Source organism: Emys orbicularis, chromosome 2 (genome assembly GCF_028017835.1).
Source record: "Emys orbicularis isolate rEmyOrb1 chromosome 2, rEmyOrb1.hap1, whole genome shotgun sequence".
NCBI classification, from domain to species: domain Eukaryota; kingdom Metazoa; phylum Chordata; order Testudines; family Emydidae; genus Emys; species Emys orbicularis.
The window spans coordinates 230,210,204-230,234,558 of NC_088684.1; the positions used below are offsets into that span (position 1 = coordinate 230,210,204).

The 24,355-nt window shown below is 41.7% G+C and overlaps 1 protein-coding gene across 2 annotated transcripts in view; it reads right to left on the reverse strand.

Moving 5' to 3' along the window:
• Positions 1-876: 876 nt before the first annotated feature.
• Positions 877-24,355, reverse strand: part of OXNAD1 (oxidoreductase NAD binding domain containing 1) — a 38,022-nt gene continuing 14,543 nt past the window's right edge. For both annotated transcript variants that reach the window (XM_065399565.1, XM_065399564.1), the window contains exons 4-8: positions 20,473-20,579; positions 13,740-13,881; positions 10,193-10,435; positions 2,057-2,165; positions 877-1,283 (exon numbers count right to left, since the gene is read on the reverse strand). In XM_065399565.1, coding sequence (XP_065255637.1) covers positions 1,129-1,283; positions 2,057-2,165; positions 10,193-10,435; positions 13,740-13,881; positions 20,473-20,579 — 756 coding nt within the window. In that variant the 3' untranslated portion in view covers positions 877-1,128. The remainder of the gene's footprint in view (positions 1,284-2,056; positions 2,166-10,192; positions 10,436-13,739; positions 13,882-20,472; positions 20,580-24,355) is intronic.

The following is a 24,355-nucleotide window of genomic DNA, read 5'->3' on the forward strand; positions in this document are numbered from 1 at the left end:
TTGTTCTTTCAAAAGTTTACAACTGAACATTGACTTAATACAGCTTTGAAACTTTACTATACAGAAGAAAAATGCTGCTTTCCCTTTATTTTTTTAGTAGTTTACATTTAACACAGTACTATACAGTATTTGGCACTTTTTTTTGGTCTCTGCTGCTGCTTGATTCTTCTGGTTCCAAATGAGGTGTGTGATTGACTGGTCAGTTCATAACTCTGAAGTTCTACTGTATTATGCAATTTATTTAGCACTTTGATAGCCTCAAACGTTTCACATAATTACAAACTATACTCATACCAGAGTATACCGCTCTTTTCACTTACCACCAACACAGTTGGCAGTGGCATACAGAAGTCCTTCTAAATGGTTTTCTCCCCTTGTACAACAAAGTGAATGGGTAAATTATCCAATTAAATAAAATTTAGGTAAGCAGAATGTAATTTAGAATTAGCCCAAGAGAAGCTGAGACTATTCTAGACTTTTGAAAATATAGGATCTTTAATACCCAGAAGTGGTCAAGAACTGTTTATTCTTCTTTGAATGAGATGTAAGTCTCAGGAAAACAGCACCCTTATCAGGCTGCAGCATCTAAATAGGACGCTGGGAATTGTGTCAATATCACTATCTGCAACAGCTGGGAGATGAGACCCTCACCAACTAGTGAGGCAGTCTGGCCTTGCTTAGCTTACAAAATTATGGTCTGAATTAATACATTACAGACTACATCTGGTCATTTTTACACATTTAGTTAATTGCAAGTTAAGTTATAGTCATAATGAAAATAGTATTTAAATGTTTAAAAAGCTGCCTAATTAACAAAAAAGAGTACTACACAAATCAATCAATAGCAAATGAATGAAATACAAAAATCAAATGGCTCATGTCTTTAATATAAAATACATTGTTTTTTTTCCAAAAACAATAAAACAATAATGACCCAAATCAGAGTGCATTATAGGATAATTTAGGAATTGTTACTAAATACAAGAAGATTTCATGTGCGTATAGTGAAATCTTGCAGTCAGTGAGGTCATAGTAGAGTCCATCTTCTGTGCATTTCAGGCACTTTTTATTTATCAAAATACATAGATTAGTTGTTTTCAGTTTTTATTTTCTGCTAAGTAGCTGTTGCTACCACCACTTCTCAAAGTAAATGCAGTCTGTAGGAACACCAAAGTTTTCTAGTAGTTTGGATATAGATTCTATCATTGGAGGTGGACCACAGATGTACCATAAAGTATCCTTAGACACATGTTTTTCTAGTTCCTTTTCAGATATTCTTCCCTCTACCAAAGAGAACACACGTAGTTAAGAACAGAAATTCATATGAAGACAGATATTTATGCAGTCAAAAGGCAGTGGCCTAAAGTTTCTAACATGGAGTAGTGATTCTGGCGTTTCGACACCGGCCCTTTGAAAATCAGGCCTGTTTAAGGTTGCTCAAGTTAGGAAACCACACACACACACACACACACACACACAGGCATCCAAAACCACTTAGTCACCTGAAAGCTTAGATCAGTGTTTAAGAAAACACAGTGTCAATTTACAGGACATTAGTTCTTCAATTGCCATTAACAGTAACACAATACTGTACAACTAAAATATCCCATATTTCATTGAGAATAGATCACTCTCTATGCCAAGGACACCTTAAAGGCTGTGGGTTTATCCTGCTTTGTCATTACAGCTTTAAGCAAAGTAAATACAAGTGTTGAACGTGCAGAGAAGAGGACTGGGTATGAAGTGTAAATAAGAATTAACAGCAAGTAGAAACAATTCAGCCATAAGTGTAACAGAACTTGTGCAAGCATACTTGAGATGATTCAGAGGACCAAAAAGTACATACAATTAAATCATTCATGTTTCTCACGTACTAATTTTCCCACCTATCCACTGGGCTCCTATCCCATTTTGTATGATATTTTTTTTTTTAGATATTATAAAACATTAGATTATGCACATCAAACCTCTCAAAGTATAGGCTGAATAACACTACGATCATAACTCCCACTGAACCAATTACTTTAACATCTCTAGGCATCACCACAGTACGTACCAGTGATATATGGCTGAAGTTCTTCACAGATTTGTGAACTCTGTTGGGTAACATGGAAACTGCATGTGATCTTTCCAGGAAATTCGTTCATCAAACCAAAGATATTATTCTGGAATGTTAAACATACTTGGTCATACCACAGAGTCTACTAAATCAAAGCAGATGTGTGCACAGAATCCCAGAACACGGCTGATTGTACTATCTACTAAGATTCTGCACATCAAATTCTCTCTATTTAAGAATTTGATGGTTTGAGTTTAACAAGCCAGAACTTTTTAAGGACTTTGGACTTCTTTATCTGGAATCTGAATATGCTACCAATTATACTGCTGATGTTTTTCTCCGTTTCTGCAACTGTTTGTAATTAAACCACACTTGCATCTTATAACTATTTCCGCTCTTTTGTGGCTTCTCCTCTTGCAACTGTGAAGCTGTCAAAAAAGGCAAACTGGTCCCCATTTCCTCCCTCCACTTTCCAGAAACCTGATGTTTGTGCATTTCAGTTGTCCAGCCTTTAGGTCCAAGCCTGGAACCACCTCCCCTTGGTAATGTTACTAGCCTATTTTTAAAAAAATTAAAACTACCTACAGGATAAATTTGAATCCTATTAATACCCTGAGTAGAAACTCACTAATTCTCAATTCTGTAATCCACAAGTGTGATCATTCTCACCAAAACCCCAGTGGCCTCATGCCAATTCTCAGTGAAAATTTACTAGACCAGTGCTGTAATGAAGTCTCTCGACTACGACTTCATTAGTTACTATCTAGATATGGGGTGGGCAAACTTTTTCACCTGAGGGCCACATCTGGGAATAGAAATTGTTTGGCGGGCCATGAATGCTCACAAAATTGGGGTTGGGGTGCAGGAGGAGGTGAGGGCTCCAGGGTCGGGCCAGAAATGAGTTCAGGGTGCGGGAGGGGGCTCCAGGCTGGGGCAGGGGAGTAGGGTGCGGGGGGAGGGCTCCAGCTGGGGGTGCGGACTCTGGGGTGGGGCTGGGGATTTTGGAGTGTAGGAGGGTGCTCCGGGCTGGGACTGAGGGGTTCGGAGGGCGGGAGGGGGATCAGGGCTGGGGCAGGGGTGCGGGAAAGGATGCAGGCTCCGGCTGGGGGTGCGGACTCTGGGGATGCAGGAGGGTGCTCCGGGCTGGAATCGAGGGGTTCAGCGGGCAGGAGAGGGGATCAGGGCTGGGTTGGGGTGCGGGGAGAGGCTCAGGGGTGCAGGCTCTAGACAGCGCTTACCACAAACGGCTCCCGGAAGCAGCAGCCATGTCCCCATTCCGGCTCCTACACTTCTGGAAGCAGCGTGGAGCGGCCCCCGAGCCTGCTCCCTGGCTGGAGCGGCGGAGCGTGGCAAGCCCCAGACCCCGCTCCCCAGCGGGAATTCCAGGGCCGGCTTAAAACAGCTGGTGGTCTGGATCTGGCCCATGAGCTGTAGTTTGCCCACCCCTGATCTGGATTCTAAGCTGCTTGGGGCTTTCGTAACTGTAAAGGGCATTGGCAGTGCTCCACAAATTCATTTTAAAGAAAGTATATTATAGGATATTTGCTAGATTATTATGAAGTAAAATTGAACTATATTCTGTGATATAGTATCCTGGATTATTTTATCATTTGTTTGTTTACCCATGAGTAATCTGTCATGGGTCTCCCAGTCAATGAGAACAAGCTTGACTCCAGTGTATATTAAGAGAGGTATATAAAGAAGTTCTTGAACTCACTTTGAAGACTTGTTTTTAATGTTGGGGTGAACTTTAGTGCTCATGAAAGTAAGAGGACTTCAAATAGGATAAGGCATACAGACAGACAATTCTGCAAACAGCTCTGCCAATACCCCTCGTACTGACCCATTTTTACTTCCCTGATTATCTTCTGAACAGAAGTTAGCAATAATTTGGAACTGTGCAGTGTTCTGGGGTACTTTTGAACCAAATCTTCTCCCAAAAATTGGAGACATCAGGACCTGGCTAAGCAGGTTCCCAAGCAAATTCACAGGCTTCCCTCTTACTTGTACATGTATTGCCTATATATTCACTCTCAAGGAGTGCAGGCCATGATTCTGCACACACCTCAATGCCAAAAACTGGTGCAGAGAAAGGCAGTGCTTCCCCAGCATCCGTGCATCAGAGGTGGTTTTTTTATTCTGTCTGTCTGAATCTGCCAGTTGACAACTAATGTACAAAATGGATATGGCAGCTGGACAATGAGACCCCCACTGGGGAAAAGATCTCTCTTCTCATAGTGACTGGGAGATGGGAAGGGAAGAACAGTCACGTTCACATTAAAAGAAACGTGAGACAGCTATTTAAGCAGAGACTGGCAGTATCTACATTAATATGGTATAATGTATATAGTGGGTAATATACCATAGAGCTACATTTTCAAAGAGTTGGGCAACAGTAACTGCCTATGAAGTTGCTGAAGAGCATGCAAAAGACTAAGTGTCAGAGCAATGATTTACTGTAACTTGACAAGGTGATAGAAAGAAAGGTCTACTTCGCAAGTAATTTTTTCTTGGGGATTAAAGGGTCCTCTGTATCCTTGCTGAAGGACTAAAGGTTTCCTGGGGAGTTTAATATGGAGTTGTCTCATGATAACAAGGAGAACCAAGCAATGATCATGCGTGCCCCAGCCCGGTGTACAAATTTATCAAAGATTTTTCATACATATTCTGAAGGCTAAATTTCAAGAGATCATGAAGAAAGAACATGCATAATAAATCATTCAAATGTGGCAATGCAATCTCTAGTCACATCTCATTATCACACTCTGTTCTCTTGCAAAATGCTCAAATATAAAGGCTATGCTCTCACAAAATTGCAGAAGAAGATTTTTTAGGAAGTATTGACACCCCCACCCCCATTAAAAATGGTATATATTTATAAACCACACAGGAACATTAGTAATTACTCTACGGAATGAAGCTATTGGTGCAAGTGTGTTATTCTGCCCCCAGCAGCAAAGAACATGAGATGCTTTAGTGGAAGCAAACACCTTCTCTGCCACGCAGGATGCATCTGGCTTAATTATGCAATACTGCGTGGAGAAGGAAAATTCTTTACTGAGTCCTGCAGACAATCCACCTTTCACTGGATGCATAAGGTTTGATTAATTTTGACTTGCCTAGCACAACTGAGAAACAAGGATCATGTAATTACCCATTTCCCCCCCTGATTTATTGCTTATTGTTTGTATTACAATGAAGTCTATAGGCCCCAATGAGGGGCCCTGTAGTGTTAGACACTATACAGACCCATTGTGAGAGATGGTCTGAATCCCAAAGAACTTGTAATCTAAATAGACATGACAAACAGAGGGCTTGCTGACAAGCATCATACCATTTCCAGATTTTTTTCTTACAGACACAGTAAGAAACATTACCTTTTATATCTAAATATCTTGCCTTTTAATTTCATTGTGTGTCATCTCATACTATGCAACAGGGTTTTAGTAACTAAGAAGAGGGACTTATCAGTTCTTTGCATAGTTTAATATATTAAGCCCCTAACTCCTGTCCCTGAGACACTAAACAACCCCACTATACAATCATTGGATAAAAATAGCCCTGACATTCCTATAGCCATCTTCCTTGACTTTGTAACTATATCATTAAAGTTCTGTGATCAGACATGCAGACATTCCATTAGATGAGGGCAAATTATTGCCAAATGTCACAACAGCTTCTGCATTATTTTACTAATTTCATATGCAAGAAATTATTTTATTCTAATTTGGCTATGCAATGGGTAGATACCTTCAGTGACCTAACATTGACTTTCTTTTTCTCACGCAGGAGAATAACAGAAGTCAGAGGCAACCGGCGGATGTGAGCACTTTAGACAATGTTATACTAACAGGCTTCACCTTACATTTTACCTTGGATAACCTGTACATCAGCCATCTTGCTGCTCAATCTCCTAATGTGTTTAAATACATCTGAGAGTTTCCTAAACTTCAGTCTTTGCAAACCAAAATATTGTTTCACCTGGAGTTTTCACCCATTCACTGTCTACTTCCTCCAAGTCATTAATATATTAAACCAAACCCAGTAGTGACCTCAGCCTCAGGCATTCAACCCATTTACTTATCTACATTCAGAGGAGCAGATCATACTGATCAGCCATTTTTTATATCCACCCAGATCTTTGCCCTTTTCCTAGTGTTTATTTTCTTCAATCCTTTATGACCAAAAGCCACTGATTTCTTCAAATAACCTAACTCATTAGAGAGAGACAATTTTCCCTTATGGAAGCTGTGCTGATTTGACACTAACAGTGTTATCAGTGACCCTACATCCAAGTGCTGTACTACTCAATCCTTAAACTGTCACATAAACATTGAGATGACGGCAAAGTATTATCACAAGGACTATATTATACTAAACAACCAACATAGTATTATGAGATGTAGCAGCAACATGATGGTTGATCAAAACTAGGGCTGGCAAAAACAAAGAACTAACAGTTTTCCCCCCCATTTAATTTGTGTTTTCACATTTTTGAGTTAGGAAAACAGAAGCAATTTAAAAAAATGTTGTTTGAAGAAAATCTATATAGGTACTTACACACCTAGCATTAGCAAATTCTGAGCACCTCATAATTGCTAATGTTTTTTATCCTTAGCACCCCCTGTGATGTAAGGAAGCATTATTCCCAGCCCTATGCTACCATCTCTACTTCTTAATTTTGTCAAAACTCTTCAATATAAATTTGACCAAACCCAATTATTTGAAATTCACATATGCAAAATTTTATGCAAAAAAGGTGACTTTTTGTGTTTTCAAATTATGCAAGAAATTCTCAGTCTCTTGGTGTTTCAGGGTGTGAAATTTATGTAACCAAATAAAAAAAGTAACATTTAAAAAAAATGTTATAAAATTCAGCTTATTTCATCCAGACATAATCAAAACATAGTAGAAATGCCAACTCTGAGACTTTTAGGGATGTTTATGGAAAAAAAATTAGGGAAGTTGCTTGGATCTCTCTCTCCACCTCCCTTCCCTTCCCCTCCACCTAAAGAAACCAGGACCTCCAACATCCCCTCCATGTTTATGGTCAAAGGCAGGTGTAGGGAAGCGGAAAGCTGCCTGCCTATGCCACTTAGGGCCTTCAATTATCTTGGTCAGTCCTCGTCCTGGACCTCCTTCCCAGGATGATCCTCCCCTCTGCCATGTTCCCTCTCTCCTTCTCTACTCTCATTGCCTCCTCCCACCCCTCTGGCTTCTCCTCCCCTGCAGACTCCCTGGTAAGGGTTTAACAGAAGACAAGCTGCAGTGATTATCTGTAGGGCCACAGCACAGGCTACGTGTTGTGCTCTCACTGCCGCATGCGGACCCCCCTGGCCCTGGCGTGCTCTAGGTACATACAGCACATTAACATAGTCCAGCAGGGTATACACGGGGCAGCTAGAGCACGACACGCAGCCTGTGGTTTGGACAGTTAATTCAGCAGTGCCCCAACCCATTCTAAACCATCACGGCTTGCCTCCTATCAGATCCTCACAGTGGCCACAACATTATTTGCTATATTCGTAGGACCTGAGTGGTGGTTAGTGACACAGGCGTACGTTTTTTAATATATATATACACACACACACACACACACACACACGTGCGCACTTGCAAAAGTGATAGATTTAAACCTGGAATAGTAATCTCATAATTATGTTTAAAAAAAAATCAAGAGATTACTGAAAATAAGGGACGGTTGGCATGTCTGACATAGCAGGTCAACAATGGTACAGTAAAAAAAAAAAATACAGGGTACATCACTAAGGCAGAGCATAGAGATAAAAATACACTATACTTCTATGAAAAAGTTTCTTTCCACTGGTTGAAATAGTATTATTTTTAATGTATCAATAGCAATGAGCAGATTGTTAATGAGAACTTTTCACCATTAGGTCACTAAATCCAGCCCAGTTCTGTAATGAACAAGTCATGACTATACGACAGCTGTTTAGTGGCCTATGTATAATTTACTCCAGTTCCTAGTTCAGGAATGGGCAAACTACGGCCGCGTCCGGCCCATCAGGCCTTTTAATCTGTCCCTCAAGATCCTGCCAGGGAGCGGTGTCAGGGGCTTGCCCTGCTCCCGCACTCCGGCCAGGGAGCGGGGTCGGGGGCTTGCCACGCGGCTCGCAGAAGCAGTGGCATGTCCCCCCTCCAGCTCTTACGCATAGGGGCAGCCAGGGGGCTCTCTGCATGTTGCCCCTGCCCCAAACGCCACCCCCTGCAGCTCCCATTGGCCGGGAACCGCGGCCAATGGGAGCTGCAGGGGCGGCGCCTGTTGACGGGACAGTGAGCAGTGCCACATGGCCGACACCACGCCTCCGTGTAGGAGCCGTAGGGGGGCATGCCGCTGCTTCTGGGAGCTGGGGGGGGGGTGGCGCCTGCGGACGGGGCAGCGCGCAGAGCCACCTGGTCGTGCCTCCGCATAGGAGCTGGAGGGGGGACATGCTGCTGTTTCCGGGAGCTGCTTGAGGTAAGTGTTGCCCAGAGCCTGCCTGCACCCCTGGGGCCTCCCCCGTGGCCCCAACCCCCTGCCCCAGCCCTGAGCCTCCTCCCGCCCTCCAAACCCCTCAGTCCCAGCCTGGAGCACCCTCCTGCACCCTCAACCCCTCATCCCCAGCCCCACCCCAGAGCCTACACCCCCAGCTGGAGCCTGCACCCCTTCTCACCCCAACCCCCTGTCCAAGCCCGTAGCCCCCTCCCACACCCTGAACTCCTCATTTCTGGCCCCACCCCAGAGCCCACACCCCCAACCGGAGCCCTCAGCCCCTCCTGCACTCCAACCCCCAATTTTGTGAGCATTCATGGCCTGCCATACAATTTTTACACCCAGATGTAGCCAAAGGAGACCAAAAAACCCTTTAATCTCTGGACCAGGATTCAGATACACATTAGTGGGATACTGTTGGCAAACTTGCACTTCACACAGGATATGTGTACCTTTTCTGCATGCTGAAAAATAATGTTGCATAACGCATGCTGCTGTTCTGTGGGAAAAGGATGTCAATCTGCAGGGCTATCAATCCAACAACAGTCATCAGCACTACATTCACCAAATCTTTTGAAACAATACCAATAAATATGCTCAGCCATTTGATGTGCACAGACACACACAACAGGGTGTAATACTTCAATATTCAGTTACAGTTTACACGGAGCAAAAATGTTTTGAAGCAACAATTTTGATCAGTTTGATAAATTCTTATTGTACAAGCCAAGAATGTGAATCACATAATCTGAAAAAAAGATGAATCCTAGCTTCTCTGAAATTCCATTGGTGTAACTATACAATTTGTTTTCAAGAGTGGTCACTAGTTTCATATACTCAGCTTTAAATACCAAAGGTTTGATTATCAGGGATGATGATCAGAACCCACACCTCCAACTAAAGTCAAGGAGTGCTCTTGAAAAGAAAGAAAAATCAGTATCTTAAGAAGAGTACTCAGAAATAGAGGCATCAAAAATAAGATGCAACTTTTGAAAAATTGGCTAATTGTCTTTGAGGAGGTAATTTGTCTAGATCTGTACAAGAATCATAGTTTTTTGACTAGAAATTTGGAAGGCTTCTTTTGGAAATGTTTGTGTTTTAACTGCAACTGTGGTTAATGCCACAAGACTATATTTGTTTAGAAGTTCCCCCGCATGTACTGATGCTGCTTCCTGACTATGTAATCTTTGCAATTGTGGGCACCTTGAAGATGCATGAACATGTATGCGCCTGTGCGTAATTTTAGCAAGAATTTTTCAGAAGACATTTTCCATTAGAACTGGTTTTATAGATCGACTTGACAACCTGTGACTAACTTTCAATTGTCTCTTTGGCAACCATTATACTGGATCATAAGGTCAGATGTTCCCAAACAGAAAGTAAATCAGAGGTATTTAAGTTCAATAAAACAGCAATAAGGGGGAAAGGCAGAAAATTTACACATACAGGGCCTGATTCTGCACCACGGAAGTCAATGGGGCAGGGACAAGCTTTTTGTTCTGTGTTTGTAGAGCCGTTAGCACAAGAGGGGCCTGGTCTATGAGAAGCACTTCTCCTCACTACATTGATACAAACCAACTGAACAAGAAGCCTTCTGAAAAGAACAAACAATTCAAGAAAACTACTTTCCTTTTACCTACCTTAAATAAGAGTTCATTTGTGTTTTTTGCACTATAGTACAGCTTCACTGTTCCCATTTTATACCCATTTTCTTCACTCTCTTGATTTCTATGAAAATCTGCTACATGTAGCAGTATGGAAAACAATGGGTTGATTCCTACTCCCCCTGCTATCAGCACAAGGTTTACAGGGGAGTCAGCAGGTTGGGGATCAAAGAAGAAATTGCCTCCCACTCGCAGAGCCACTTCTGAGTCAAGAGAACACTAGGGGCAGAAAAAAAAGATAATATTTTAACTTTAACTAAAAGCAAAGGACAAAATACAAGTCGTCATACAGCGCTAAGTCATAAGACAAGCTGGGCTTCAGAATAAGATAATCATTGTTAGTTTTTACATATTTTACCATGAGGGAAAGCTTAAGTATTTTAAAAACACACACTCAAAATTAACCCAGTTATCTGAAGTCAGTTGGTTGAATGCCCTGAAGGGGCCTATTTTTTGCCCTCAGGCCAAGGCGCGGCCCTGATAAAGGACTGATGACATTCCCCCATGAGGGCTGATGCAGGATATTTCACACTAAGGAGTGATTCATGTTAGGATTTTTACACAATGAAAATGTGTGTTGTTGTGAAGACCCAAGGGATGCTACTACTACAAAACCATTTATGAAGTGAACCTGAAGATTAAGCTAGACACTTGTCAGGCTCCAGCAGACCGAGAAATTACTGTCTTGAGTGCTTTACAAAACAATAAGTAAAGCAAAATCAAAAAGGTGAATCTTGGGTAGAGTTAAGTGACATTGTCTCAACCAGGTCTACCATGAAGAGTAGATTTCCATCAGTGACAGGCATATATTTAGTAAAGGTCCAAGCCCCAAAAGACTACCTGTACCAAGATGAGGAAAGAAGATCCTTTGAAGCAGAGTGTTACACACAACTGGGATTGTAAGGAAGCAGGAGGCCCATAAAGTAATTACCATCATCACCCTAAAACCCAAAATGTTTCTTTCCTTGCTAATTGTATTGTGTAACGTGGACAAAGAGTGAGTTCCTCTTATCTGCCAATCAAGTGGGATTAGGCAATCTGTATGCATTATTTTTGAGCCCAGTTCCTCCTCCTTTTCCCAGCACACTGACAGGCTCTTTCCGTTTTTCCATGCCTCACAGAGGCACCTTCTTTCTTCCAGGCCTCAGAAGAGGTCAAGAAGTACCTGGAACAGGGGAAGACAGACAGACTTTCTCCCAGAAAATAAAACAGGAAGAGACAAAAGTGCCCACCCCTGTCCACTTTGTATCCCTCACCATCTTGGCCTCTTGTAGAATGAGCACAGTCAGGCCTCAGGGTGGAGAAGGGGGCGGGGCGGGGCTCTGAGTTAGGCAACTGTTTTTTACACCAGCAGCCCCCTGTGCAGTTCAGGGACCAATGGAATAACCTGACTGACAGATGAGAAAGACACACCTATGCATCCATACTAATGGAAACCACATTAGAGAAGAAGCTTATTACACCTCTACCCCGATATAACGCGGTCCTCAGGAGCCAAAAATCCCTACCGCGTTATAGGTGAAATCCCGTTATATCGGGGTAGCAGTGGCAGGGCTCCAGCGGGGATTTAAAGAGTCCAGGGCTCCGGCCGCAGGGAGCCCTGGGCCCTTTAAATCGCCACCCGAGCCCGGCTGCCGGAGCTCCGGGGTAGCGGCGGCAGGGCTCCAGCGGTGATTTAAAGAGCTCCGGGCTAGAGGTGTATTAAGAATCACCGTGTTAGTGAAGACTATTAATTCTGGGGTGATTTGGTGGGGAAGCATCACCCTGTAGCATAGAACTAGCATATTCTACTAAAATTGCAAGCATTGCATTGAAATGGCGTAGGCTGAGAGACAAAGAAGATGGATTCAACAGCAAAAAAACTACACTACAACTTTATCCACAGAAGTGTGTCTTCTTGAAGTTGTTAAGATTATAAGTGTATTGGAAACACGCAGGATGAAATATACTATTATAAATAAGGTATTAAAAGTTAATTATGAAAAAATCAATTTGAAAAAATCAGGTGCAATAAGTAAATAAGACAAATAATATTTAGCATTTCTAAAGCATCCTTTATCCTGGAATCTCAAAATGCATTACAAATTAAATGTAATTGATTAAGTCTCACGGCTTGAGCAGGGGGTTGGACTAGATGACCTCCTGAGGTCCCTTCCAACCCTGATATTCTATGATTCTATGATTCCCTACCAAATAAGTGTCACAGGATTCAAAGAGGTCATTACATTTTTCCTTCCCCTTTCCTCATTACAGAAATAAAGCACTTGCTTAATAGAAAACTCAGTTCATATTCTGAGGATTCTTCTGCAGCATCAGCTTTTGAACTAGTTTACATGTGAACTGAGTATTTTCCTGTGAATTCACCTAGAAAATTCAACAGCAATGTTAAGGACGGATAACAGCTTCAGAGATGCCGCAGAGATGGAAGATTAAGTTAGGCTTTCAGTAGTTTTACTGAGCAACACCAAAGAAATAGGAAACGTCCCTGTGTACTCTCGTTAAGTGTGTAGCCAGTGACATTGGTCCTATATTTTCTACATAGCCTTTCAAAACAAGTCATTTCATTTAAAGTCCAGCGATGCATGAAACTAACTTGATTTAACAGCAGCAGAAGTGCAGTGCAAGGTCACATGGTGACTGCTGGGTTAGGATCAACCTGGGGATTCTCACTGCTTGATTTTTTACTGTGACTCTTCTGGTCAATAAACAGAGCAGCAATGGATATAACCTTGGAAGAATCTGTTAGCCTAGACCTTGCAGCCACACTTAGAGAACTATGGACGATAGGCATAGGATAGTAAGTAGAAGGGATGATATCTGAACAGACAGCGTGGAAGGAAATCTTGTGACCATAATTAAACTGTGGTAAATAGGAGAATGTAGGATAAAAAATGCTCCAAGGCCTCAAGAAGTACCCATCACAAAACAGCCGGGGGGAAAAGAATCAGACTACTCTTAGCATGACAAAAAGAAAGGGGCCTTAAATTGTCTCAAAGTGTAATCCAGAGTATTGGGATTTTGTCATCTCTGAAGTATTGTGTTGCTTTACCGATTATGTATTACTGACATAAGGATCCCTTTTATAACATATGATTTTTGTCTGTCAACCATTTGTAACTGTATAAACATTTAAACTTACTAACTGTGACCCTTCAGTTACACATGATTGCTGGAAAGTTCCACAAATACAGGATGCTAGATATAGCTAAGTAATATAACAGAGCTGTAGCTAAGAGCAAGATTCAGAAAAGAGGCACCAACAAGTTAGAAGATCACAACTTTAGACTCAGGTTACCACATGCAAATTATGTTATTTCACGGCCTCTTACAAAGCAGATTATTTTATTCAAGATAAATGTTAAGGCCAATTAAATGAGATGTTTAGAAATTGTGTATTAATAAGGGCCCATATCCTATTCACTGAAGTCAATGGGAGTTTTGCTACTGACTTCAATGGGAAAGAATCAAGTTCTAAGTGAAAAATGATTTGTTCAGTCTGTAATCATCTGTAAATATCATTTACCTGAGTGTGAATCCAGTGAGCAGGAGGATGTACAGTATGTTTTACTGCCAGTTCCAATACTCCCTCTTGTTCCAGTAGACCAGGGCTGGAACATATTGAGAATCCACCAACTACGGCAACTTTAGGAATAAAGAAATCTACCCTAAGAAATAGTTAAATAAAAGAAACTTTAAAAACAAGGCAAGAGAACGTTCACCAAGTTTCCTCCAACTCAAAATGGCTGGCTTGATCTCAGTACTCTGTATTTATCAAAACGTATGCATTTTGATTTCTATAAGGTTCAGAACCCAACAGAGATAGTGCACACTAGCAGTTTTTGTAATTGTATGTTTCGATAACAAAATAACTGAACAAAACTTTTTTACAAAGTTGAGTAACCACTTTTTATTACTAGCTTAACAATAAGAAGCATTTGGCATCCGAACACAGCTTGAGTAATGCCATCAAATCAGAATTCTTTTCACCTATGACTGTAAAGGGACAGGATTATTTCTTTTTCTTCCCAGATTGCCAGAAAGTAAAATACATTTGTATTATACTGGCACATTTCTAGGTTGTTCTTGAGGCTTAAGTACAATGTATAAAAAAAGGAGTACTACAATCTTACGTTATTAGTCATTTACTTAAGTTTAGCTATGTATTTTAAAAGTCAATATGGTCCAGCCAGAGGACCCAGTTCCCACCGTTTTCAGCACCACTAATTCTCCCTTTGATTTTCAAACTACTGTACCTTACTAGGAAAGGGATTGGAAAACTAATTTAGGAAAACAGATTTTAATTACATACACATGCACTCTTCTGAGAGTAAGAAATATGACTGTTAAAAAATTCTTTACATACCTATTTATTTTTATATGTCAAAAAATGAAAGCCACTAAAATAAGTGATACTGCTTTACATGCTAAACTGCAGCTCCCTCTAGTGACATACAACATTTTGACCATGTACAAGAAGCATTTTTATAATGTGTGTTGGTCTAAACCAGGGGTCTCAAACTCAAATGACCATGAGGGCCACATGAGGACTAGTACATTGGCCCGAGGGCCGCATTACTGACACCTCCCCCACCCGCCCTCGGCCCCGCCCCCACTCCACCCCTTCCATGAGGCCCCGCCCCTGCCCCGCCTCTTCCCACCCCTTCCCTGCCCCCATTCCAACCCCTTCCCCGAAATCCCCACCCCAACTCTGCCCCCTCCCTGCCCCCAGGGGGGTGCAGGAGGGGTGTGGTGGGGGCTCAGGGCAGGGAGTTGGGGTGTGGGGTGTAGGAGGGGTGAAGGGTACAGCAAGGGGTCAGGGTGCAGGGTGCGGCAGGGAGCTCAGGGCAGGGGGTTGGGGTGCAAGAGGAGTGTGGAGTGTGGCAGGGGGCTCAGGGCAGTGGGTTGGGATGCAGGAGGGGTGCGAGGTGAGGCGGGGGTTCAGGGCAGGGGGTCGGGGTGCAGGGTGCAGCAGGGGGCTCAGGGAAGCAGGTTCGGCTGCAGGAGGGTTTCGGGGGGCAGGATCTGGCCCAGCGCGTACCGGGGACAGGGCAGGCTCCCTGCCTGCCTGCCTGCCCTGCCCCCGCAAGAGGCTGGAACGTGGGGAAGGGGAGGCGGAGGGGCTGTGTGTTTCTGTTGCTTGAGGCACCGCCTCCAGCAGCTCCCACTGGCCGCGGTTCCCCGTTCCCAGCCAATGGGAGCTGCTGGGGGAGCTGCCTAAAGCAACAGCCACACACAGCCCATCTGCCCCCCCTTCCCCACGTTCCAGCCTCTTCCCGGAGCTGTGCAGGGCAGGGCAGGGAGGCAGGGAGCCTGCCCTGCTCCCGGTGCACGTCCGGCCGCCGCTCTGGTAAACACTGGGGGAGGGCGGGGGGACTGCGAGGGGCTCGCGGGCCGCAGAAAATCACCCCGAGGGCCACATGCGGCCCGCGGGCCGCGTGTTTGACACCCCTGGTCTAAATTAAATTTAGAACACACACTTAAGAACTTAAAGTTCAGAAATTAACATGTTGTAAAAGGCTAGGTATATCAGTGGCTGGCAAGTTACAAGACAAGCCTTTGCCATCGGGGGTTCTCCGTGCATGTGGATCATTCCCAAATGATGCTAGTAAAGCTATAGAACAACAATGTATCAAATAATATAAGAAGCCTACTAAAAATATTTGGAGTCTTAGTAAATGTGTTTCACATTGTATTGCAAAATATGGTCATGTTACTTTCAGAGCAGCTAAAAGTCAAATTCAATGCTCAACATTAAAATTCTTTGTCTTCCATTTTCATCCAGCTGCACTCACAAATGAAAGACAGATACCTCATAGTTCAGTTTAAATAACTTCAGAAAGCTAGGGGTAATTTTCAGAAGTGATGAGCATCAATCAAGGTCAATGGGAGTTGCTGTGTTCCATCATCTCTGAAAATCAGGTCTTAACTCAGAATCTTCTACTGGTGCTTTTCAAACTCCTAAAGAGAGCTGCCTTAATATTTAAGCAGTCAAGAATATTCCCACTTTTCTGCTGCAAATACCAAAATTCTGACTTCTATTATAATTTTATGTTAAGGTCAGTTGGGCTGCTCTCTCTGTGAACTGAGCACTGTGGTAAAGACTGCTAAATATGGGAGAATGACGAATTAGTCAATTAAGGCCTGAGATGACACCCCGCACAAAATGCTGTAAAGTAAATATTCAGTTCTGATCAAAATTATGTCTGTCAGCTTCTTTAATAGCCCCAGATAATGCACAATGAGTCATTAAGTTGGCTAGTTAAATGAGGATGGTAGGAGGAGTGTGGCTTAGCTTCTATCGCATGGATGTTTTTAAGCAGTGTTTTCAGCTGGTGGGTTGTGATCCCAAAAGAGATTATGAACGGCAGCTGGGGGTAACGCTAGGGGGCAAGGCACTGGCAATGTTATTATCTAAAGCACAGAAAATCTTTCTCCTCCACTCCCAGCACACCCTTACCCTTCAGAGAGAAGTATTCTCCATCAATCTCTCAAAAACACACACAAGTTACATAGACTTATCATTAACACATTTTTTACTCTTTTATAGTAAATGTAAGGAGGTCATGACATTTTTGGGTTGCCAACCTGAAAAGGCTGAGAAACATTGTTTTACAGGACAGGAGGCCTGAGGAGACTGCCTAATCTAGAGAAATTAAGGGCCTGACTTTCAGATGTCCTCAGAGCCTGCCGCTCCCATTGCCTTCAAATGGAGCTGTCAGCACAAATGGAGGTACTCAGCACCTCTGGTAAACAGGCTCTAAGTAATTAGACTGGGAAGTTGAGTAAAGGTGATTCAATTCTGCGCTGCAATATTTACTGTACCAAAGAACACCTCAACTGAGGATACTAAAGCTCTGTACCACCCTCTACAGGAAAGGAATAAACTGGAATGCTCAGACTAGGATGGAGGGCACTTAAACCACAAATCACGGTCCACAATCATGCCAAAATAAGTATTCTGGTTATGGACAGGGGAAATTACTAGTTTCTTAAAACCCTGTTTGAGATCACACCAAATTCAAACAAAAATTATTAAAAAGCATGAATTTTCAGTAAAGATTTAACCTTCTAAAATATTACTTACGCAAGTGTGTACCTTTTTTTAAAAATACATAATTTTTTAAACTTAGCTCACTATGGACAGCAGAAGTTTTAATGGGCTACATACTATGCTGTAATATAATATCTTGAACTGACTTCTGCTTCTGAAGGCTTGCCTTACTTTAACAGGATGTGAGATGACATGGGAGGACTTTCAAAGTAATACACTACTGGTGACGGTTTAAGTGGAGTAATTCTAGAAAAACATATATATCCAACAAGGGGAAGCCAAGATAAGGGAAGATGCTGCATTTAAAAAGAGGAAAGAGAATTTGTAAACTTATAGGTATGTCTCAGTCACATATCCTCCTTTGTCTGTTAAAGTTTTTAAAGCCAAAGTTTCAGAAAAGAGATAAATATCCAACAGTTGCTGGAATAAGAAGTTAGAAGTATTAAGATGAGCTTAAAGTTACTGGTCCTTTGTCCTTCAGCCCTTCATGATACTTAGAAACAAACATATGCATGCACAATCTATCAAATTCAAAAATTCCTTATTACAGCAACAAATCTCTTCTTGTTCATTTTAATTATTACTTGTAACTTGATAGACAACAGAAGTCTATTAGATCCTGGGACAACAAATCAACTTTTTTTGCTTATGTAAACCAAGATTATGAAAGCTCCATTTTCTGTGTTAATACTATGAAGACAAACTTTAGCTCTGGCATCTCACTGACATGTTAGGCTTTTCTATTCAGGAAATTGTTTATTCTTGGCACTATTCCTCAGAAAACATGACCACGGTTTATAGCTTCCAGTACAGAGAAGTTGACATGCCAAAAAACAGCCTTAGAATACTTTCAAGGAAAAAGAATATGAAAAGAGTAATTATAATTAAAGCTTTCATTTTTCAGAGTGATAATTGCTAAAACATTTTTGATGGGTAAATGTGTTTTTTGAAGAACTGGCAAGCAAGAATTTAATATGCGTCATTCCACACGTGCAAAAACTGCAACAAAATGCTCCACAAACAAAAATTATTGCAATCAACATCTTGTTTTTCTGGTTCTAAACTTAAGAGTCTGGATATTAAGACTACATTGGTAACACATGCTGTTAACACCCTAGCAGTTAAACTTTGATTCCAGCAAAAGCAGTTTCCAGCTGGACTAAGCCAACAGGAAGTTTAAAAAAAAAAAAAAAAGTTAAAGGACCACTGTGAGCCGTTTGCAGTGTTGGTCCCAGGATATCAGAGAGACAAGGTGGGTGACGTAATATCTTTTATTGGACCAACTTCTGTTGGTGACAGAGAGAAGCTTTCGAGCTTACACAGAGCTCCTCTTCAGATCTGGGACATGAAGAAGAATTCTGTGTAAGCCTGAAAGCTTCTCTCTGTCATCAATAGAAACTGACCCAATAAAAGATATTACCTCATCCACCTTGTCTCTCACTGTCAAGAGTGAGAGGTCCAGATTGTAACTTATCCTACAAAATACTATTTGAATTGAAACATGGAATTCCTCCTGATTCTGAAAAATTCTAACACTCCTAAAACTGTAACATTGTTTAAATAGCAATTGTGACCCAGGGACTGCTTGGTGCCAACTGCCAGAGGGCACAGAGGTGCATAGGTTTTTACAGGTATCCGGCAGATGTATGCATAATAGTTCACCGAAGGGTGGCATGTGAGGTCCCTACTGAGAGTCAGTAGCCCACTGGTCATCATACTCACTGTGAAATGTACACAAAAATAATATTTAAGGAGTTAGATATCTATACTAAAAATTATGTTCTTGAGGTCTTGAATTCAGGCAGGTGACATAACTCAGAAATGTTCCATTCAGGCAGGAGGTAACAGACACCTGACTTTGTCTGGTCATCTGTGTATTGTACACCTCACAATGGATGCCTATTTGCCTACTGAGCCACAGGCTAACTAAGAGATTGCAAAATCTAGGAGAGAGGGAATTCCCAGTAGGAAACAAACACCTGGGTGAGGGGGTGTTCTGGTTTATGAATAAATACAAAGGATTGGTCTGTTATATATTGGGATGCAAGGACACCCCCAGGTCCTTCACCGAGAAGGCAAGCTGACAGCATGCTTGTCTCATAAAAGGAGGATCACAGCCAGCCTAGCTATAAATCGCTGCAAGGATTTTTGGGTGAGCAAAACTTAATTAGACACGAGAATAACTTGTTAATTATGTTTAGGGTCTAGCATGCATGTTATGGTTTTATTTTATATGTAACCATTCTTGTTTCCAATACTTCTATTTGCTATTACTTTGAATCTCCATGCTTTGTTAAAGAAACTTATTCCTGATTTCACCATAAATATATCTAAGAGCTCCACGTTCAGCAGAGGAGGTGGAATTGGTAAACTGGGGTATACTGTTTCTTTGGAAAAAGCAAATCCGTGAACACTGCAAGCATCCAGCGGATGAGAGGCTGGGCACTCCAGTGAGATGATTAGAGGGCTAGAGGATTGGGGTGTGCCAATTGCTACCTGTAGAATAAATACGGGACTTGCAAGGCTTAGAGGGGAGTATTTGCGTTGCTCATGGCCAGTGGAATTGGGGCGCTGACCCCCAAAAGGCACAGACAAGGATTCTTCATGCTAAAGACAGGTGGTAGCAAGGAGCCTTAAAGCCCTGGGTAGCCTTGGGAAATGTCACAACAGTTAATCCACAGAATGGCCTAAGCAGTGAATTGGGTTTGTTTTCAAGTATACACCTACCCAAACTAACCCAGCAGATCTAATTTTAGGGGGTCAAAGGTCAACATAACTTTTTAGAGTTTTTTAATTATAAAACTGTAAAACCAAATTAAAATTAACTTTCACATTTGCAGCACTCAGTCTCTGCTCCATTGTGCAGCTAGCTATCAGAGTAATGAAATACAAGTAGTGTGTAAAGAGATTCATAGAGCAATAAGTTAATGGATATAAACCACAGGTCATCATTGAAGGAATCAAAATGAAAACTGGCAAATATTAATTTTTTTTCTATTTGTATGAATATGGATGTATTTAATAAAACACAGTTTACAATTATGAGGTTGAATTTAACAGCTGTTTTATACAGCATTTATGACTAAAATAGTATGTTATATAAAAATAATGGAGAATCATTATCCCAGTATCTTCCTTTTCACATTTCATCATCCTGGGCTTTCTGTAAGCAATTTCCCCCCACAAAATCAGAGAGAAATCTTACCACTGTCCTGCTTTAAAAGTAAAATCCTTATTTGTGACAGCCAAGCGAAGTCTTTTAACTGTTTCAGATTCATTGGTGATGCCACACACTTTTGCTGAAGTAATAACCTAGAGAAAGGAGAATGAATCATTATATTACAGTAGTGTCATTTTCAGCAAATGTGCTTGAGACCGTCCATGGAAGTTATGCATCATTAACTATAGCATTTCATAATTTTAAAACATTACCACATATCCACCACAGTGGGAAAATAATAAAAAAAAATAATGGAATCACACAGAAAACCACACTTCATTAAATGTATACAACAACTCCAAGATTTTTTGGAAATTTTAATCAGGGTTAATCTAAACCTGTGTATAAATTTAAATTATTTTCATCCAGATTAAATTGAACTATATACATTCTAGATTACTTAAAAAAAAAAGTAAGATATATCTAGATACAAACATGCAACATTATCCCCATCTGGCTATTTTTACTGAACATCTATAATGTACAACATTCACACCCAGCAAACATGTGAACTGAATGATAGTGGAAATCGTAAAGTAATCTTCAAAATAAAGACTCTTTTCAGATATCCAAAAATCTCTAAAATGGAATGGCTATAAACAGTCACTATGGCCCTGACTCAGCAAGGTACTTGTTCCATCAGTTTCCATCGGACTACTACTGTGCTTGCTAAATTGTATGTTAGGTGATCTTTGGTGAATTTGGGGCTACCACCAGTGGTTCCCAAACTTTTTCTCTGTGTGATAGGAAACCTCACACTAGAGCTGAAGGGGTTAAAGAGCAATTCTGTGCTCTGATGACCCCACCCAGCCGCACCTGCAGAGCATGACCCAGATTGAGGTGGAGCTTAAAAGGAAGCCAAAAAGGATTTTTTTTTGTTTTTTACAAAGCAGGGAGAAGGCTACCCTACGAGCTCCTGAGGAGGGGTGCTGCAGAAGCCAACTTTTAGAGACAATGAGCCTATCTGCTGGACCCAGACATAATGAAGGTACCGTTAGTACCTTTTTCTATTACTGTTTCACAATAGAGAACAAAACTTGGACAACAAAGTGGGTGGTAAAAAAGGTCCCAGGGAGGGCAGCCGTAAGGTACTCCTGAATGCTGAACCCTTACAAGCCCTGGGCTAGAGCCTGGTGGAGTGGGAGGGTCTGGGCTCCCCTACCATCCCTCTCTGCATTAAGAAGGGCCTAACCCCTAATCACTAGGTGATGCTTCCAACGAGCACTGACCATTACACTCTGTATGACCCCATTTTCAGAGGTATTGCTTCCCATGACTCTAGACAGCTTGGAAGACACAGTGTGAGGTCACGCACATCGAAGATGCCAATTTGTGCCATAAAATGGCATCCTCCACACAGTGTGCCGTTGCACAAAAGGTACATGCAAGATTATACTGTGCGAAGGATGCCATTTTGTAAAGTGGCATTTTCCCCACATTCAGGATCCCCAGTTGGGATCATGACCCATTGTTTGGAAACTGCTGGGTTACCTAGTTAGGTAAAACTGTTCAACTAACAGAAAACAGAAATATAACTAAGATCTGTTCAGAATGGTATCTCTGAAGGAGAGATCTCCCAATAGGAATCATGTGGCTGTTCACAGAATAAGCATTCTGCCCTCACTCTAGTGCAGCGTTTCTCAAACGCGGCTACTGTGGCCGCATGCAGCCACCAGGGGCTTTTCTTGCAGCCATAGCCTCCTGGGCTGTGATTGGGGTGGGGGAGGGAAGCAGTGGCCTCTTCCCCCTCTCTGGTGCTCCTGGATATACCACCTTGGTGTTGGTTTCTGGGGCCGCCAGCAGGGGTTGGGCCCTGCCCCCCTCTGGAGACATCTGGGGCACAACAGTAGCGGAGCAGCTGGTGAGTTCCCTACTTTCCCAGGGGCAGTGGGACTCAGGTTTTGGGCTTCAGTCCTGGGGTAGCGTGGAGGCAGGCTCTGGCCGCAGGGCTTCAGTCTCCAGCTCTGGGCTTCGGCTCCACGGCAGGCCCCAGGCTCTGGCTGCATGGTTTCGGACTCTGTCCTCCGGCCACAGGACTTCGGGCTCTAGAGCCCTGCTGCCTCCCTGGCTCCCACTATCTCCCCTGACCCCCAATCCAGGGCCTAATTTGTCCACAAACTTGCCAGGGCTGAGTAAGTCTGCTGTGAAAAGTGATACTTGTATGTTTGTTAATATCACTTTTCACAGCAGACTTACTAGCTACCAATAAATAAATTACAATGCTTTGGATGTGTATATGGGCATATTTATTTGTTTTTCCTAAAGTTAATTAAGTGTTTTATGAAAAATTGTCAGAGCGGCCACCAGGAAGAGTTGGTGGCTGCACTCTGAGACCACCAAATAATTTGTTCTGAGAAACCCTGGTCTAGTGGATTTAACAAATACAGTGTGATCTTTATATATTGCTTGTTCCAATTCCTTACCCATAATCCTTCCTCCCCTCACAATAAAGTTTAACTTTTAGTTTACTACTTCATAGTGTTACACTTAGTTTCTCTGTTGCAAACTTCAATGTGTAACTGACAGAAATAATTATCTGTAAATAGTTCACTTCTAACTGTACAAGTGATCCTTCCAGTTTACCAAAAAGTGTAAAATCTGATTTATCCACAGACCTATGGTTAGTACCAGACTCAGGGAAAAGTGACCAGGGATTTTGGGTGTCCAATTCAAGATACCTTAAAGGGGAATTATTTGCATGAAGTGGGCACTGAGCACACTGGAAAACAGGCCCCTTTACCATGTCAAGACAGGCACCCAGAATCACTAGTCATTTTTGAAAATCTTGGCCCGGCTACATAAAAATGTTTTGACCAAAACAAAGTAAAGTCTAGTTTATTTTTGGTTTTTGAGAGCAAAAAAAGTCATCAAAACAAGTGGGTAGAAAATCTTCATGTAAAAAATGTTGACAAAGGCAACCTTTAAAAGGAGACCAGTAACTGACTAGTATCACTGGGAGAAGTTTGGAGTGAATATTTATTCTACATAAATAATTGGATATTTAAGATGACTGAAAAAAAACAAACCTAAACTTGTCATTTCATTTAATTAAATCTGTTTTTTCAGTCGCCCTGAATGAAAAATTACATTTCACTTCTAGATTAATATATTTACTTGTTTTCATTTAAGACAGTCAAACACAATTTAACCACAATGGTCACTGGAATCTCCACTACATTAGTGGCATATCTTTCCCCTTGCCTCATGTCATAGGGCTGCTTACTGTACAAAATGCAGTTTAACCTGCATTTAGCCATGAATTTACACATTTACATTATGGCATCTACAGACATAATGTGAATCAATTATTTGCATGGTCAGTAATAAAATATTTTGGAAATCTTGAGCCCTACTTCTGAGGCTTGGGGGAGGGGGAAGCTACAGTTTAAAAAGTTGTTCAATGGCCAATATCACTATTTTGTTTTCATGCTATGTTTCCTATTTTAAACCTCAGGTTTTTTTCTGATTTTTTTTTTCCCTCCATGAACACTTGCCATCCAGCTGTAAATGTCTAATTTAATATATCTTGCCTCACTGTGCCCAAACTCTCATCTATACCTGGTTCTGGAAGAAACTAATCTCATTCTAGGGGTATGTGTTTATGCTTTAGCCGCCACAATACCTCCTAAAATAAGATTTCTTAAAACAACCAAAAACCTGAGATATTTAACATTTGGGAAAGTGGTCCTACTCTATCATCGGATAAATGGCGGAACACTAAAGTGAGTTAAATAATGAACTTCCATGTTTTGATGAGAGCACTTGTGACATAGCAGCATTTTGCCCAAGGCCCAATATGTCACTGAGAATGGACGGAAACTTTTATACAAGCATATTTTTCTTACTGGCAGGAAACAAAGACTCTGGT